This window comes from Zea mays, chromosome 3 (assembly GCF_902167145.1).
Source record: "Zea mays cultivar B73 chromosome 3, Zm-B73-REFERENCE-NAM-5.0, whole genome shotgun sequence".
Classification (NCBI taxonomy): Eukaryota; Viridiplantae; Streptophyta; class Magnoliopsida; order Poales; family Poaceae; genus Zea; species Zea mays.
This window is the reverse complement of record NC_050098.1, coordinates 34,084,359-34,099,663: the sequence shown is the minus strand read 5'-3', so window position 1 is coordinate 34,099,663 and position 15,305 is coordinate 34,084,359. Positions and strand designations below refer to the sequence as shown.

The 15,305-nt window shown below is 45.5% G+C and overlaps 1 protein-coding gene across 2 annotated transcripts; it reads right to left on the bottom strand.

Annotated features, from left to right (window-relative positions):
- Positions 1–11,784: 11,784 nt before the first annotated feature.
- Positions 11,785–14,456, bottom strand: LOC103649939 (uncharacterized). Of its 2 annotated transcripts, none has more exons than XM_008675626.3 (3): positions 12,984–14,456; positions 12,439–12,835; positions 11,785–12,351 (listed from the first exon to the last, which is right to left on the bottom strand). In XM_008675626.3, the coding sequence occupies exons 1-3, from the start codon at positions 13,535–13,537 to the stop codon at positions 12,061–12,063; spliced, it is 1,242 nt and encodes a 413-aa protein (XP_008673848.1). In that variant the 5' UTR covers positions 13,538–14,456; the 3' UTR covers positions 11,785–12,060. The 2 variants fall into 2 exon arrangements, with proteins under 2 accessions (XP_008673848.1, XP_008673850.1); XM_008675628.2 differs by having other exon boundaries at positions 11,785–12,274; positions 12,984–13,980.
- Between the last annotated feature and the right edge of the window lie 849 nt (positions 14,457–15,305).

The following is a 15,305-nucleotide window of genomic DNA, read 5'->3' as shown; positions in this document are numbered from 1 at the left end:
CCAGTCATACGAACTCCGGTGACTGTGATTTTCCTTCCAGTAAGAACTTCCAATCTGGTCACCCATCCCAGATTTTCTCCAAGTTGAGCACGCTTAACTTTGAGATTCTTTTGAGCCATGCTTCCAAATTTAGATTCCAATAATTCTTGTTTCTGAATTCTTATCAAATTATTCAGTATCCAACCATGTCATCCTGTAAGCATGGTTCATATTCCAAAAGTCTCCCAAAATACTCTTGTCCCATATTCCACCTATAATTCCCATGTTCAGGCTAAGTTAGACGATTCACTCGTCACTATTCTCACCAACAGTAAACTCTACTGTACTACACCACATACACCCAGCTACCCTCTCCCTCTCCACACACTCAACACCCCCAGCCAAGGCAAACACCCTACCCACTCGGTTACCCCGCTCTGCCGGCTACGCGCATAGTGTCGCTTCGCCTCCAATCCACCCTCCTAGTAAGCACCTCCACTCCGCCACCAGTAATATCACAACACCACATGACACAGATTCTGCTCAAGACTCTACCCATCCATATATCGCCATTCTGACCACTATACTAAATATTTGTTGATATACTTGTTGGTTTGTATGTTTGCTTGTTCATGCTACATAGTTATCAGAGCGTTCGTGTCTACTCGTGAAGGCCAGATCTGCAAGTCTACGCCAGGTGGTGGAGCCAGAAGCCAGTTCCGCGAGCTCTCACCCCTTCGCCGGTTAAAGCAACGGCAAGCTCACTGGATCCCTTTGATGCATAAATTACCTATACTTTTTCAACCACAACCTCAGCCTGTTATTTTATGCATGATATGATTTTGCTAAGAGACACGTTATTATGGCCACCCAGCCTTAGAACTTTGCCGCAATTAATCTTTATACTCCTTGACATATTTGTTACAAATGATTTAAGAAAAGGTGTGAGTTTTCAAAAGAAAATATTTTTCAAAATGGGTATGATGAAGGGTTGTCACCCTTATCTCCTTTGAGCGGGATAATCAAGGACCCCCTGGTTTAGGGGAGGGCCTAAGGTGATGGCTCAACTGGTTTAGGTGTGAGCATGAAGGATTGTCCCTCTCGCCTAAGGACCGGTTTGTCATCACTCCTTACCTATACTCTTATCAAGTACAACCACTCGAGACTGTATGGGCGGTCGCTCAATTTGAACTTGCACGGTCCGAACCCCAGGGTTATGACAACTGGGGAGCACCGGGAGGATAAGGAAGGGGAATGTTTTGTCTGATTTTGGCATGGTGTGGTCTTGTTCCTTCTAGTATAATCGCTAAGGTAAGGACATGCAAGGAAAGAGAGAGTTTCGACATTCGGATCTCACGACGGTGAGATTGCAGAAACCGGACTAGTGCGTAAAGTGTACACCTCTGCGTAGAGTTAAAAAACTATTCGAATAGTCTACGTCCACGAATATGGATGAGTCATGGCATGGATTTGACAATTAGTGTTTGGTTTTCCAAAAATGCTTTTGAAAAGTGGTTTTAAAAGGTCCAGTGGTTGAGCCGTGAGCTATGGTGGACGAGAAGTCCAGTAGCTGTTTTTGAAAATGAAAACAAGTGGGAAACTGCTGAGATACCTGGATGGTTTAGTCCAGGGGATTTTGTTCTATATTAAAAAAACTTCCTGCTCCTTTGGGAGAGGATGAGCTTTGAAAAATATAAAATGTTTTACAAAATAACCTTGCATCAAATATTGCTATTTCTGCAAAATATCGTGAGCTCCACATACTCCATGCATTATATCTGATTTCCCCATTCCATAAGTGAAGGTGGGCTGCTGAGTACGTAAGTACTTACCCTTGCTTATTTTTTTGTTTTCTAGAGAAGGAGATCGTTGATCGGGTAAGAGTTACGTCTGTTCCCAACCTTGCATGTGGTTGTTGGACCGCTGATTTGCTTGGCTGCATATATCAAGCTGCTTCAGCCCCACTCTAATGATATCTCCCGAGTTGTGGACCAACTCTTAAAGTTGATCGCCACCTTTATAGGTTTGTCTCCTTTAAGCAGATCTGGAACTATCTGATGTATAAATGTGTTTACTAGCCTCCTGGGACTAGTAATTGTATCACATTTGAGTCCCAGTGGATTGGGGCGCTTCACGCTCGTAGTCACTCCACTCCCCACGACCTTGAACATGAAAAAGCTGAACGCCGCCAAGAGATTCGAGCGGATGGACTCGCTCGATGGCTGCGTCGTGCCTTCCACGCCCAGCACGCTGTCCACCCCTTCCTCCAGTGCACCGAAGTAGGAAGATAGTTGGTTAGGAACGAGATATGTCAAGGACGTAGAGAATGATGTTTTCGTCCGGAGAGGTATTGGATGCGTTGGGCCTACCAAAAATAACTTACTTGTTGGAGCCTGCTATTTCAACATAGGAGAGGTATTTTTGGTTTTGCTGGTTTCCTCACTTTTATCCTTAGTTGTGTTTTTTGCTCAGTTTTGCGCTTATAGTGCTATAGAACAGAAGGACAAAAGTGAGGAAAAACACGACTAAGGGTAAAAATGAGGACACCAACAAAACCGATGGCACCAGCTTAAAAACCTATTTTTAGATTGGGTCTGTAGATGCCTCTCTTGAAGATGGTCTTAGAGCATCTCCAGCAGTATGCCTCATAATAGTGACTGTTGGGGACTTGTTCTCAAATGCTATGAATTAAGAACAAGGCAACACAGAAAGAAGTTACTGGTTAATGTCCTTCGTCCCTCGAAGCATTATTTCCCTTAGGATATAACGATCTACGGACGAAGGTCATGAAGGACATACCTTCATCATCACAGTTTACATTGATAAAAGGAGAAGCATATGAAACATGAGAGAATAACATGAACAATCACATAACATTATTTACATATCTTTATTATATAATCATGGAAGAATAAGAACAATATTGAACTACATTTGTACCTTCGGCTCGACAGAAGGTTTGAATACAAGCGTGGCGCACGAGCGAGTACAGGTCAGCGTGAATAGTACGGGGGTACTGTTCATCTATTTATAGGCACATGACACAGCCTGTGCAAAATTACATTCATTTCCTTCATATCTAGTATTAACTTAAGAACAATTTATCGAGGACTAAATAGTCTTTTCCTCCTTAAGTCGGTTGCTTTGTCTGCTATTGAGCCGAAGCTTCCTTGCACACAGCTTCAGCACTGGTTCAACCTTCGTTCTGACCTTGCTTTCCATATTGTGTACAACTTCATCCCATGTCCGAAGATTCCTGCACATATATTATGCTTTGGGAAACATTGTTAGTCATGTTTTTGAGGACCTTCGAAAGACGAAGGCCTCCAACATTAGCCCTCGCAGTATCAATTTGTTATAATAACGAATCCAGACTGCGACGTGAACGAAGGCCTTAAGCCGAAGGTCCGAAAAAACACCTTCCCTTTGCTAGAATAGCAACAATCAATGATAGACGGGGCCCTCCAAGTTGGAGCGTGCTAGGCGTATAAATATGAACTCACCCCTGCTGTATTTGATACGATGTTTCTGCCATTCGCATTATTTTCTCAAACTTTCGGCTCTTGCTCACTAGCGCTCGCTAGATTTTCAAGTTTTCTGAGATTCGGTTAAAGGACACGTTTTTACCATGTCTGGGGAAAAATGACTGAGAAGGAGAAGCTGACTGAGGAGACGAAGCTATTTAAGGAGAAGAAGGCTGCGAATCCTTATAATACTGGATTCATTGAATCCATGGCAAAAACAAACACAGAAAAGATTACTAAAGAGATGCTGGAAGGTTTGTCTGAAGATACAGGTGACAGCGATAGCTATGACGTGAAAAGTGGAGATGAAGATTCTGAAGAACGGCCCTGGCGACCAAGCCACAATGTCTTCAGAAAATCGACCATTAAATAGAGTCATCTTGAGAACATGAGAGGAAGGTACTTTCGGGACATGTCTATCGTGAGGCTGGTGGAGACAACAACGTCCTTGCTCCTGAGGAAAACAAAGTTGTAATTTACCGAAGCTTCTTCAAGGCTGGACTTTGGTTCCCGTTGAGCATGTTTGTAGTTGAAGTGATGAAAATCTACCAGATCTTCCTTCATCAGATCACCCCCGAAGCTATATTGAGGATGGGGATTTTTGTCTGGGCAGTAAGGAGTCAAGGGCTAGAGCCAAGCGCGAAGTGCTTCTGTAGTATGCATGAACTTTTATATGAGACGAAGACCATTGGTAAAAAACAGTACCACAACAACTTCAGTTGTTATGGATTTATCGCTCGCCCCAACGCAAGCCACTTGGTGCCAATGTTTCGAAAGAGATGGCCCGGAGCCTGGATGGAAGAGTGGTTTTATGTGAAGAATGATTTAAAGGCAAGGGAAGACATTAAAGAAATCATCATGCGCCCCATCTGGTCCCGCTTCGGCCTCTATAGGCCGAAGGTCGAAATTGATGACGCCGCCGAAGCGTGTTAGAAGGCTTTCAGCATTGTGTGCTCCTTTATTGGCACAAGAGATTTAATTCAAGAGCACATAGCCTTCAGGGTATGGCCACTTGTGGAGAGCTGGGAGATGCCAAAAGAGACCACTGTCGACTCTAGTGAAGGTGGTTTGGTCCGATTAAAATATACCTTCAGATTCGGGGAGAAGTTTGATGAGCTGAATGATGACTGGCTGAAGTGTATTGAAGCTACTAGCGACGAGCTACTTGGGGCATACTCCAAGGCCGAGGATAATGCATTGTCCACAGATTTTGGGGTCGAAAGAAGAAAAGATTGAACAGGGTATTTGATGCTATTGGCTTCGTATACCCTGATTATTGATACCCACTGCGAGGGTAAGGAAAAAAGAGGAAGACTGCCGCTCCGGTCATCACAGTCGAGCCGAAGGGCAAGAAGATGAAGGTTCTGACTCACCGGCCGTGCTATATTGAACCGATCGTGATACCTGAATTTGGTGAAGGGACCTCTTTAGCTGCCGAAACAAAAGAAACTGTTCCGACTGCGCAGATCACTGAAGAATCGACTGTAATGCCAAAGGTGCTTACAGTCGGGCTAGTTGAGACGAAGATTGGTAGGGCTGAAGAGTCAAAAATTGAAGAAATAGTGAAAATGCCAGAAATTTTGAGCCCTCCAACAAAGGCAACACTACCGAAGGTACAAAAGGCTTCTGCCGCAACTCCCAAGAGGAGGAGGATGGCGAATGTGCTGGATGTTGTGCTGGAAACGACGAAGGCCTTGAGTCCTACTTTTATGAAGAAAGTCGCTCCAACTGAAACCGAAGCTAGGCAAGTAGAAACCGAAGCTGGGCCTTCAGTGCCCATCATGACAAAGCCTGCCGCATCTGAAGAAAAGGCGACAGAGCAAATTGCATCTAAAAATATCGAAGCTCTTGCTCCCGAAGCTCTGAACAAAGACATTGACTATATTATTTGTCACGCTTCGGGAAAAGAACTATCCCAAGAAGAAATGCTAGAAGCACGACACTATGCCCAAAAATTGAAATATCCGAAGGGGGCATTAGTGTTCAATGGTAGTGGCGAAGAAGATTTTCTATACTGTCTCCCGGATGACAAAGAAATATCTGTTTGCCGGGAGATTGGTAAAAGCATCGGATTCCCAAAGCTGGAAGACGGCCTTTCGATTTTATCGAAGGATGAACTTGCTGACAGCCTAGCATACAATAGCATAAAGGTATGAAAGTTAACTTTGAATTTTGAAAATGAGGTATTTCATTTGTCATACTCAATTCTTTCCTTCTCTTGCAGGGCTTGAATCTTTGTAATGCCCTTAGGGCGCTGAAAAATGTCGAAGACGAAGGCTATACGATGCCTCTGAACAACCTTCGTTCAGAGGTGATTGAATTAAGAAACGAAGGTCTTGAAAAAGACAAAATCTTAATCTCTCTGGTTAACAAAGTGAAAGAAGACGAAGCTAGCTTCACAGCTCAAGCCAAAGCCCAAAAGATTGAAATCGAAGACCTTCGAAGGCAACTGGCCGAAGCTAAAGAAAAATGCGCACTTGCAAAAGCTAACCAAGAAATCAGCGAATATTGGAAAAATCATCTAGAGAAGAATGTTGAAGAACTTCACACATCCAAGGAAAGGTGTTTTGAAAAATCATTGGATTGCGTAAATAAAATAAAAGCTAGCTTTGCCAAAGTGGGTGCCTACTCTTCTGAAGAAAATTTCATACGAGGCGACCCTGAAGGTGTTATTGAATGGATAAGTGGAGAAGCCGAGACCTTCGAAGAAATTTTGAGTGATCGCAGGGATATTTGCGCGTTTTCTGGTGCGCGTGGAATTTTAGCTATCTTGGAGAAGGCGAGATGTGATCACATCAAGACCATGGCCCAGGCCGAAGCTGCCTTCTCCGTAGATAATACAAAGGATCCTTCAGCTGAAGCAAGCTTGATGGGCGGGAGATTTTACAATGATATCTGGGTGAATGGTGGCCGAGAGATGGCCCATGAAATTATAAAGAAAAGTGAAAAAGACACCCATGACGCCCGAGTAGAAGCAAGACAAGCTGAAGAAGCTGCTGAGTGCGAGAAGCGTATAGGTATTGTTTCTTGGCTTTTAGCTTCGGCATTTGTTTTTATGGCTTCAGACTGATCAACTTTTTCCTACTTCAGCTGAATTATCTCCGTCGCCGGAACCGTTCGATCCCCTAGCGGATCCAGAAATGAAGGAAGCGCTGGACATTATAAACATGGTTGAATTCGTTGTTGATGAAGTTGTTAACAAATTACTGCACGAAGTTGCAGAGAAAGTCCTTAAAGAGGAATAACACTTATTGTAAAAACATTTTGAGATGGTCAATGTATGAGACACTAGAATGGTCATTGTACCTTTATTGTAACAAGACTATAATATTTGATGTGTATAGCTTTGAATCGAATATGTAAAATTATTGTAATTCATTTCTTTGCGATGCATGAAACTTTATATACATACCGTTTTTGAGCCTTCGGTGAAAAAACACATTCCCTTCTTTTCATGCTTCATAAAGAAAAAGATCCATGCTTCGTAAAAATATCCCTTCTTCGGAAAAAGGGATCCCTTCTTTTGTGACAAGGCTGATGAAGCTGTATTTCACGAAGCCTGCTTCGTGCCTTAGCACATTTTCAAATTTGCGAAGCGTTCGCCGAGGATCAACTCCGTGTTTGATTCTCGTGTCATTGATGCGATATGATGTATGATGTGATGCTATGCGAAATGATGTGATGATATGATGCAAAATGATACTGATGCCGAAGACACACACCCACACGCCCACACTGGAACACAAAAGCTCTGCATCCCCTTAGGAACGTCTTTTGAGCCTTCTTCACCGTTTATTTTTCGGTGTTCACTGTTTATTTTTCGGTGTAAGTTCTGCATCCCCTTAGGAACGTCTTTTGAACTTCTTCGCCTTCTATTTCGGTGGTATAAGTTCTGCATCCCCTTAGGAACGTCTTTTGAACTTCTTCGCCTTATATTTCGGCGGTATTTGGCTCTGCATTCCCTTTGGAACAACTTTTGAGCAGAAAACTTACGCTGTGCTCCCTTAGGAACGACTTTTTGTAGCTTCGACAATTTTAGCTCTGTATTCCCTTAGGAACGACTTTTGAGCTTTAACAATTTTAGCTCTGCATTCCCTTAGGAACGACTTTTGAGCTTCGGCAATTTTTGAGCTTCGTAAGTCTGTGAAGAAGATACATTTCATTCTGATAGAAGCAAAATCATTACAAGAAATTAAAACTAAATTTACATTGCTTGTTCCTTATTAAAAAACAAAATGACATAGAACATAAAAGTATTTCAGAGGCAGGATATCGCTTAATAAATGTGCTTTGATTCTGGCACAGTACTGTTGACTGTACGAGCTTCGGATTCCTCCCTGAATTGATGTTGCTGTTGTGAGTGCTGGCGCCCTTCTGGCTGCTGGCTTCTGGAATAGGTAAGTTGCAGTGGTGGTGGCGGTGGGAGCTGAGGCCAAGAAGCCTGTGAATGGCTAGCCGAAGCAATAGAAGCTGTAGGATGATTGCCCACATATTCTGGTATGTAAGGAGAGTGGCACGAAGCAGTGTGCAAGTCTTACTTCGGCTGATTCTGCCAAGCTTTGGCTTCTGTGATCTCCTTTTGCTTCAGGATAGTGATTTGGCACATTCTTGTAGTATGGCCCTTGTCCTCACCACATAATAAGCAATAGATTTTTCTGGGCTGATCCCCATATCTTCCTCCGAAGCCCTTGGCGCCTCTGCCCCTTGGAGCTGGCGGCCTGAAGGAGCTTTGCTGCTGCCCCAAAGACTGTGAGGTGTACTGTGGCCTCTGAAGCTGGCTTCCTTTGTCATCATTCTGACTGGAGTTGTGGATTGATCTGACATGCCTTGGTGGATTCTTCCTCCAAAGCCCCTCGTCATCTCAGAGAATCAGTAAGCTTCCTCCCTTCTTTGGCGAAAGTCGTTGTCAGCCCGGATGTACTCATCCATTTTCTGAAGCAGCTTCTCCAGAGTCTGTGGTGGCTTCCTGGCGAAGTATTGAGCCGTAGGTCCTGGCCGAAGACCCTTGATCATGGCCTCAATGACAATTTCATTGGGCACTGTGGACGCTTGTGCTCTCAGTCGCAAGAACCTTCGGACATACGTCTGAAGGTATTCCTCATGGTCTTGCGTGCATTGGAACAAGGCCTGAGCTGTTACTGGCTTCGTCTAAAAGCCTTGGAAACGGGTAACCAGCATGTCCTTGAGCTTCTGCCATGACGTGATAGTCCCTGGCCGAAGGGAAGAATACCATGTCTGGGCTACGTTCCGGACTCCCATGACGAAGGACTTTGCCATGACAGCTGCATTGCCTCCGTATGAGGATATTGTTGCCTCATAGCTCATCAAAAATTGTTTTGGGTCTGAGTGCCCATCGTACATGGGTAGCTGGGGTGGCTTGTAGGATTGTGGCCATGGGATAGCCTGCAATTCTGCTGCCAAGGGAGAAGCATCATCAAAAGTAAAGGTATCATGATTAAAATCATCGTACCATCCATCTTCGTTGAATAAGCCCTCTTGATGAAGCTCCCTGTGTTGGGGCCTTCCGTCTTGATCATCTTGAGTAAGATGATGCACTTCCTCAGTAGCTTCATCGATCTTCCTTTGCACCTGTTGGTGAATGATTTTCATGTCCCTGATCTCCTGGTCCAACTCCTCCTCCTAGAATATTGGACTAGTGGCCTTTCTCTTCTGGCTTCGAGCCTCTCGGAGAGAGAGAGAGAGTCTCCTGGTTTGTGTCCAGTGGCTGCAGTGCAGCCGCTGGCGCTGTTATCTTCTTCGGCGGCATGACGAAGGACGATACTTTGCCGAAGGTTGTGGAAGTGAGTACACCGGAGGTGGACGCCAATGTTGGGGACTTGTTCTCAAATGCTATGAATTAAGAACAAGGCAACACAGAAAGAAGTTACTGGTTAATGTCTTTCGTCCCTCGAAGCATTATTTCCCTTAGGATATAACGATCTCCGGACGAAGGTCATGAAGGACATACCTTCATCATCACAGTTTACATTGATAAAAGGAGAAGCATATGAAACATGAGAGAATAACATGAATAATCACACAACATTATTTACATATCTTTATTATATAATCATGGAAGAATAAGAACAATATTGAACTACATTTGTACCTTCGGCTCGATAGAAGGTTTGAATACAAGCATCGCACGAGTGAGTACAGGTCAGCGCGAACAATACGGGGGTACTGTTCATCTATTTATAGGCACATGACGCAGCCTGTGCAAAATTACATTCATGTCCTTCATATCTAGTATTAACTTAAGAACAATTTATCGAGGACTAAATAGTCTTTTCCTCCTTAAGTCGGTTCCTTTTTCTGCTATTGAGCCAAAGCTTCCTTGCGCACAGCTTCAGCACTAGTTCAACCTTCGTTCTGACCCTGCTTTCCATATTGTGTACAACTTCATCCCATGTCTGAAGATTCCTGCACATATATTATGCTTTGGGAAACATTGTTAGTCATGTTTTTGAGGACCTTCGGAAGACGAAGGATCCCAACAGTGACCTATAAATTAAAAACGGGCTTTATTTAAACTGATTTAGGGCTCACGATATTGCGTAGCTCCAACAGTTGCGCTTAGGTTGTTACCGTCCCCACGATATTTTTTCGGTGTGCTCTCTTTTGCTTTGTTTTCGTTTCTCCCGCCTTCTCCCTACCACCGTTGTGCTCATATCTCCATGCGTGCATTTGCTTTTGGCTGCATGTATCTGCATGCTCACAACTCGTTGGCAATTGGCTGCATGCATCTTCCATCCTCCGATCGGCTACCTAGCTTGTGGCGTCAGATCAAGCACATGTATCTGCACGATCTACATCAGTAAAGGTACAGGATGATTATTCAATCACTCGTCGCCTCTATCATTGTTTATTCATTACTGTTGACCGCCTAGATGTGATGACCATGATGATTTTTTAATAGATTTCGACGTAACCATTTTGACGCACAATCATTTTCTTCTTATTCAATGACATATTACAGAAAATATGATGGGAATGTTGAGAAGAATCATTCATCGCGAGAACGACGATCTAGATGATGAACTCGACGACTTGTTGGCTATTAAGATTGTTGAATATCGACAGAGGATGCGTCGACAACGTAAAAGGCATGGAGGTTCGATTCCTGGATAAAAAGTTTATGATCGAAGTAGAGAAGAAGGCGCTATAAAATTATATCATGATTATTTTGACGAGAATCCGACATATCCTGAGAAGTATTTTCGGCGTCGCTTTCGCATGAGTTACCGCCTCTTCAAAAGGATAGCTAACACCGTTGAGGAGCATGACGAGTATTTTGTTCAAAAACAAAATGTTGCTGATGTCCGATGGTGTTCTTGTTTACAGAAGGTAACAACAGCATTCAGGCAGCTAGCGTACGATGTTCCAGCAGATTATGTTGACGAGTATATAAGGATTGATGAGAGCACTGCTATTAAGAGTCTGCGGAAATTTGTCAAAGCTATTTGTGAGGTTTTCGGCAAAAAATACCTGAGGGCCCAAATAATAATGACACAGCTAGGCTGCTTAATATTGCTGAACAATGTGGATTTCCTGGTATGCTTGGTAGCATTGATTGTATGCATTGGAAGTGGAAGAATTGTTCTACAGCTTATCAGGGTATGTACTACGGCCATGTAAAAGAACCAACAATTATATTAGAAGCAGTTGCGTCTTCCGATTTATGGATATGGCATGCCTTTTTTGGTCTACCAGGGTGAAAAAATGATATTAATGTTTTACATAGATCTCCTCTTTTTGACCGACTTGCTACCGGTGAAGCCCCAGAAGTTAAGTATAAAATCAATGGGCACGACTATGATATGGGGTACTACCTAGCTGATGGGATTTATCCTTCTTGGTCAACATTTGTGAAAAGTAAGAAGGTTCCGGCAAATGTAAAGGACCAAAATTTTACTAAAGCCCAAGAGTTACAAAGGAAAGATGTTGAACGTGCATTTGGAGTGTTGCAGGCTCGCTTTGCCATAGTTTGTGGTGCCTAGGCATCATTTGGTCAGATGTGCCTAGGCATCAAAGATTCTCACCTTCACCAACAACTCCAGTCAGACTTAGTTGATCATCTATGGGAGCGTACAGGTCAAATAAACGAGAACAATAATTTTTTTATGTTGTGTTTAGAACATGTTCATTTCAATTTTTGTTCATAACATTTTCTCTATATTGTACGCATGTGTGCACTATGTTGAAGATATCAGTGAATGGATAAGAATTGGAAACAATGGCAGCGAAAAAAATACTATATAGGAAACAGATCTTGTAGTCGTTTCAGGAAAAATACTATATTGAAGAGACAGAAAAAATACAAGTCTGTTCAGTATGACTAAAAGCAACTCTAATAACATGACCCCTCAATCTTGCTTTCTCCCAAAACATCGCGCCAAAATTTCCTCTTTCACTAACTTAAAATATTGTTTCGACTCATCATCCATTGTACTTGTGTCGGTTCTCATCACCTTGTCGTCACGTTGTTCACGCTCAAGATCAAGTTTACTACTCTCCGGCTCTAATAACTTGTCTTCTCGTGCATTACGATCATTTTCTATCTCCAATCTTGACTCTCTAATTTTTTTAGTTCTTCCATCAATGCATCATTGTCATTGTCCTCTCGCTTTCGTGCTCGCAATTTATCTTTCTCGGCTTTCCTTCCTGGTGGTCTAGGGGTGTCATGTCCATCATCTTCATTACCGTTGTGAGGATCTAGCTTCTTGGTAGCCATTGTGGAGTCCTTTATTGATGACCACTTTGGCTCGTGTCTAAGAATATTCCAAGCATGAAACAAAGTAAAAGCCTTTTTTCTTAAGGTTTGGAACATAGCTTTAGCATCAGCAATCTACAATAAAATGCATATGTCAACCACACAACCATTTTATGCTATGTGAACAAAAGCAACGCATAACATAAGAGTATAAAAGTGTACCTTGTCATTCATTGTCTTTCCACTTTCATTCTTCCTTTGTATGGCTTCATAGTAACTTTGGAAAGACTTACTTTCTTTTGGATTATACCCCATCGATGATGCAATGAAGAGCGATTCAAATGTTAAATTGACATGATAATACTTTTCAATTCTTTCCCAAAATCTGCCATCTTTTTGGTCCCTTCCAGCAATAGGATCTTTGCTAACATTGAGATACGCTGACAACAGTAGAATGTCCTCATCATCAGTGAAATTTTTTGAGAGGCCCTTTGGTTTTGTCTGGGAATTCATATTAGCTACAAGAGGATCAACTTGCACGTAATCCTCCGAGCCTAAATTATCTGTATCATCTTGGTTCATCAGATTCCTATAGTAGTTATCTTGGGAGGGTAGTATGCTGCACAAATTTAAGATATAACCATTTTCATCAGTTATCTTGGGAGGGTAGTATGCTATTGTACTACTTTATGATTATCTGCTACATTATTTAAAAAAATCAATTTGCTTGTATGTAATCGTTTAACAGATAAAGTAAAAATACGCACTTGTAATCAGGAAGCATCCACGAGGCATCAATGCTGTTGTCTAGAGGGTTTTGCACAGATGCAGCTACCGACGAAGCTTCAGGTTTTGCATGTGTTGCATGACTGTCGTTCGTGGGGCTGCGACGATTATCTTGTGACGATGGATGCCAGCCTCCAGAAATCGTACCTATGGCGGCATTCAATGCAGACCGACGGGATTTTTGCGCTGGCCTTCGGTCCATCATGCTAGAATCCGAGGAGGCATGGAGAAGATGCAACTGCGACGGTGAACTCACGGGGCGACGAGGAGGTGCAGCGACGCTGGGCAGGCAAAGACAGGGAACTCGCGGCGCTCTGCAGGCGACTGCGATGGCGAACTCGCGGGCAGGGCGAGGTGGTGCCGGTGGCAGGGCAGGGAGTCGGCCACTGCGACGACGAACTTGCGGGGTAGGGTGGGGCGGTGCCGGTGGCAGGGCAGGAAGTCGGCCACTGTGACGGCGAACTCGCGGGCAGGGCGGGGCGAAGCCGGTGGTAGGGCAGGGAGTCAGCCACTGCGACGGCGAACTCGCGGGCATGGCGGGGCGATGTCGGTGGCAGGGCAGGGAGTCGGCTACTGCGACGGCGAACTCGCGGGGCAGGGCGGGGCGGTGCCGGTTGCAAGGCAGGGAGTCAGCGTTGGGGGAGGGGCAGGGCGGCGACAACACTGGTGGGGATGGGAAGGTCACGATGGCAGCGCTGATTTGTTTATGGCTGGGACACTAGGAATAGATGAAACTTCAATCGGTTGACATCCATTTAAGGACAGTCTGTTTCAAGGCCTCATATCTGGGACACTAGGAATTGTGCCCTATTATTTTTTTATAAAATTAATTAAAATGAGACACTGTTGGACTCCATTTTTTCCGAATATTGTCCTATATTCAATATAAGGCACCTGTTTAGGGCACTCTTGGAGATGCTCTTTGTCGGGGACCATAATTGGGGGTACCCCCAAGACTCCTAAACTCGGCTGGTAATCACCATCAGCACAAGCTGCAGAGGCCTGATGGGCGCAATTCAGGTCAAGGCTCCGTCCACTCAAGGGACACGATCTCGCCTCGCCCGAGCCCAGCCTCGGGCAGGAACAGTAGACCTAGGCGGATTCACGCCTCGCCCGAGGGCCTCCTCAAGCAATGGGCACACCCTCGACTCGCCCGAGGCCCAGCTCGGGCAGGCTTCGCAGTGAAGCAACCTTGGCCAGATCGCCTCGCCAACCGACCGTATCGCAGGAGCATTCAATGCAAGGACCGCCTGACACCTTATCCTGACGTGCGCTCCTCAATCGACAGGACCGAAGCGACCGCAGTCACTTCGCCCCTTCACTGACTGACCTGACAGGAAAACAGCGCCGCTTGCCCCGCTCCGACTGCTGTGCCACTCGCCAGGGTGAGGCTGACAACAGCTAAGTCTGGCCTCAGGCGCAACAGGAAGATCCGCCTTGCCCGACCCCAGGGCTCGGCCTCAACCTCGACCTCGGAAAGTGGTCTCCGCCTCGCCCGACCCCAGGGCTCGGCCCCCGCCTCGGCCTCGGAAGATGGTCTCCGCCTCGCCCGACCCCAGGGCTCGGCCACAACCTCGACCTCGGAAGGTGGTCTCCGCCTCGCCCGACCCCAGGGCTCGGCCTCAACCCCGACCTCGGAAGACGGTCTCCGCCTCGCCCGACCCTAGGGCTCGGCCTCAACCTCGACCTCGGAAGACCGTCCCCGCCTCGCCCGACCCTAGGGCTCAGCCTCGACCTCGGAGGAGTCACCGCCTCGCCCGACCTTGGGCTCGGGCTGACCACGCCACACAGGGGTACATCATTACCCTACCCCTAGCTAGCTCAGGCTACGGGGAACAAGACCGGCGTCCCATGTGGCTCGCCCCGGTAAACAAGTAATGATGACACCTCGCGTGCTCCCGTGACGACGGCGGTTCTCAGCCCCCTACGGAAGCAAGGAGACGTCAGCAAGGTCCCGTCAGCCCCGACAGCTGTGCTTCTACAGGGCTCAAACGCTCCTCCGACGGCCACGACGTCACATGCACAGGGCACTAGCACCTCTCCGACAGCCACGTCAGCATGTACATAGGGCTCTGGCTCCTCTCTGCTGGACACGTTAGCATATTGCTACACCCCCCATTGTACACCTGGATCCTCTCCTTACATCTATAAAAGGAAGGTCCAGGGCCCTCGTACGAGGAGGTGGCCGCGCGGGAGGACGGGCTGACGAGCAGGCTCTCCCCCTCTCTCGCGAACGCTTGTAACCCCCTACTGCAAGCGCATCCGCCCTGGGCGCAGGATAACATGAGCTGTGGTTCCCTTTT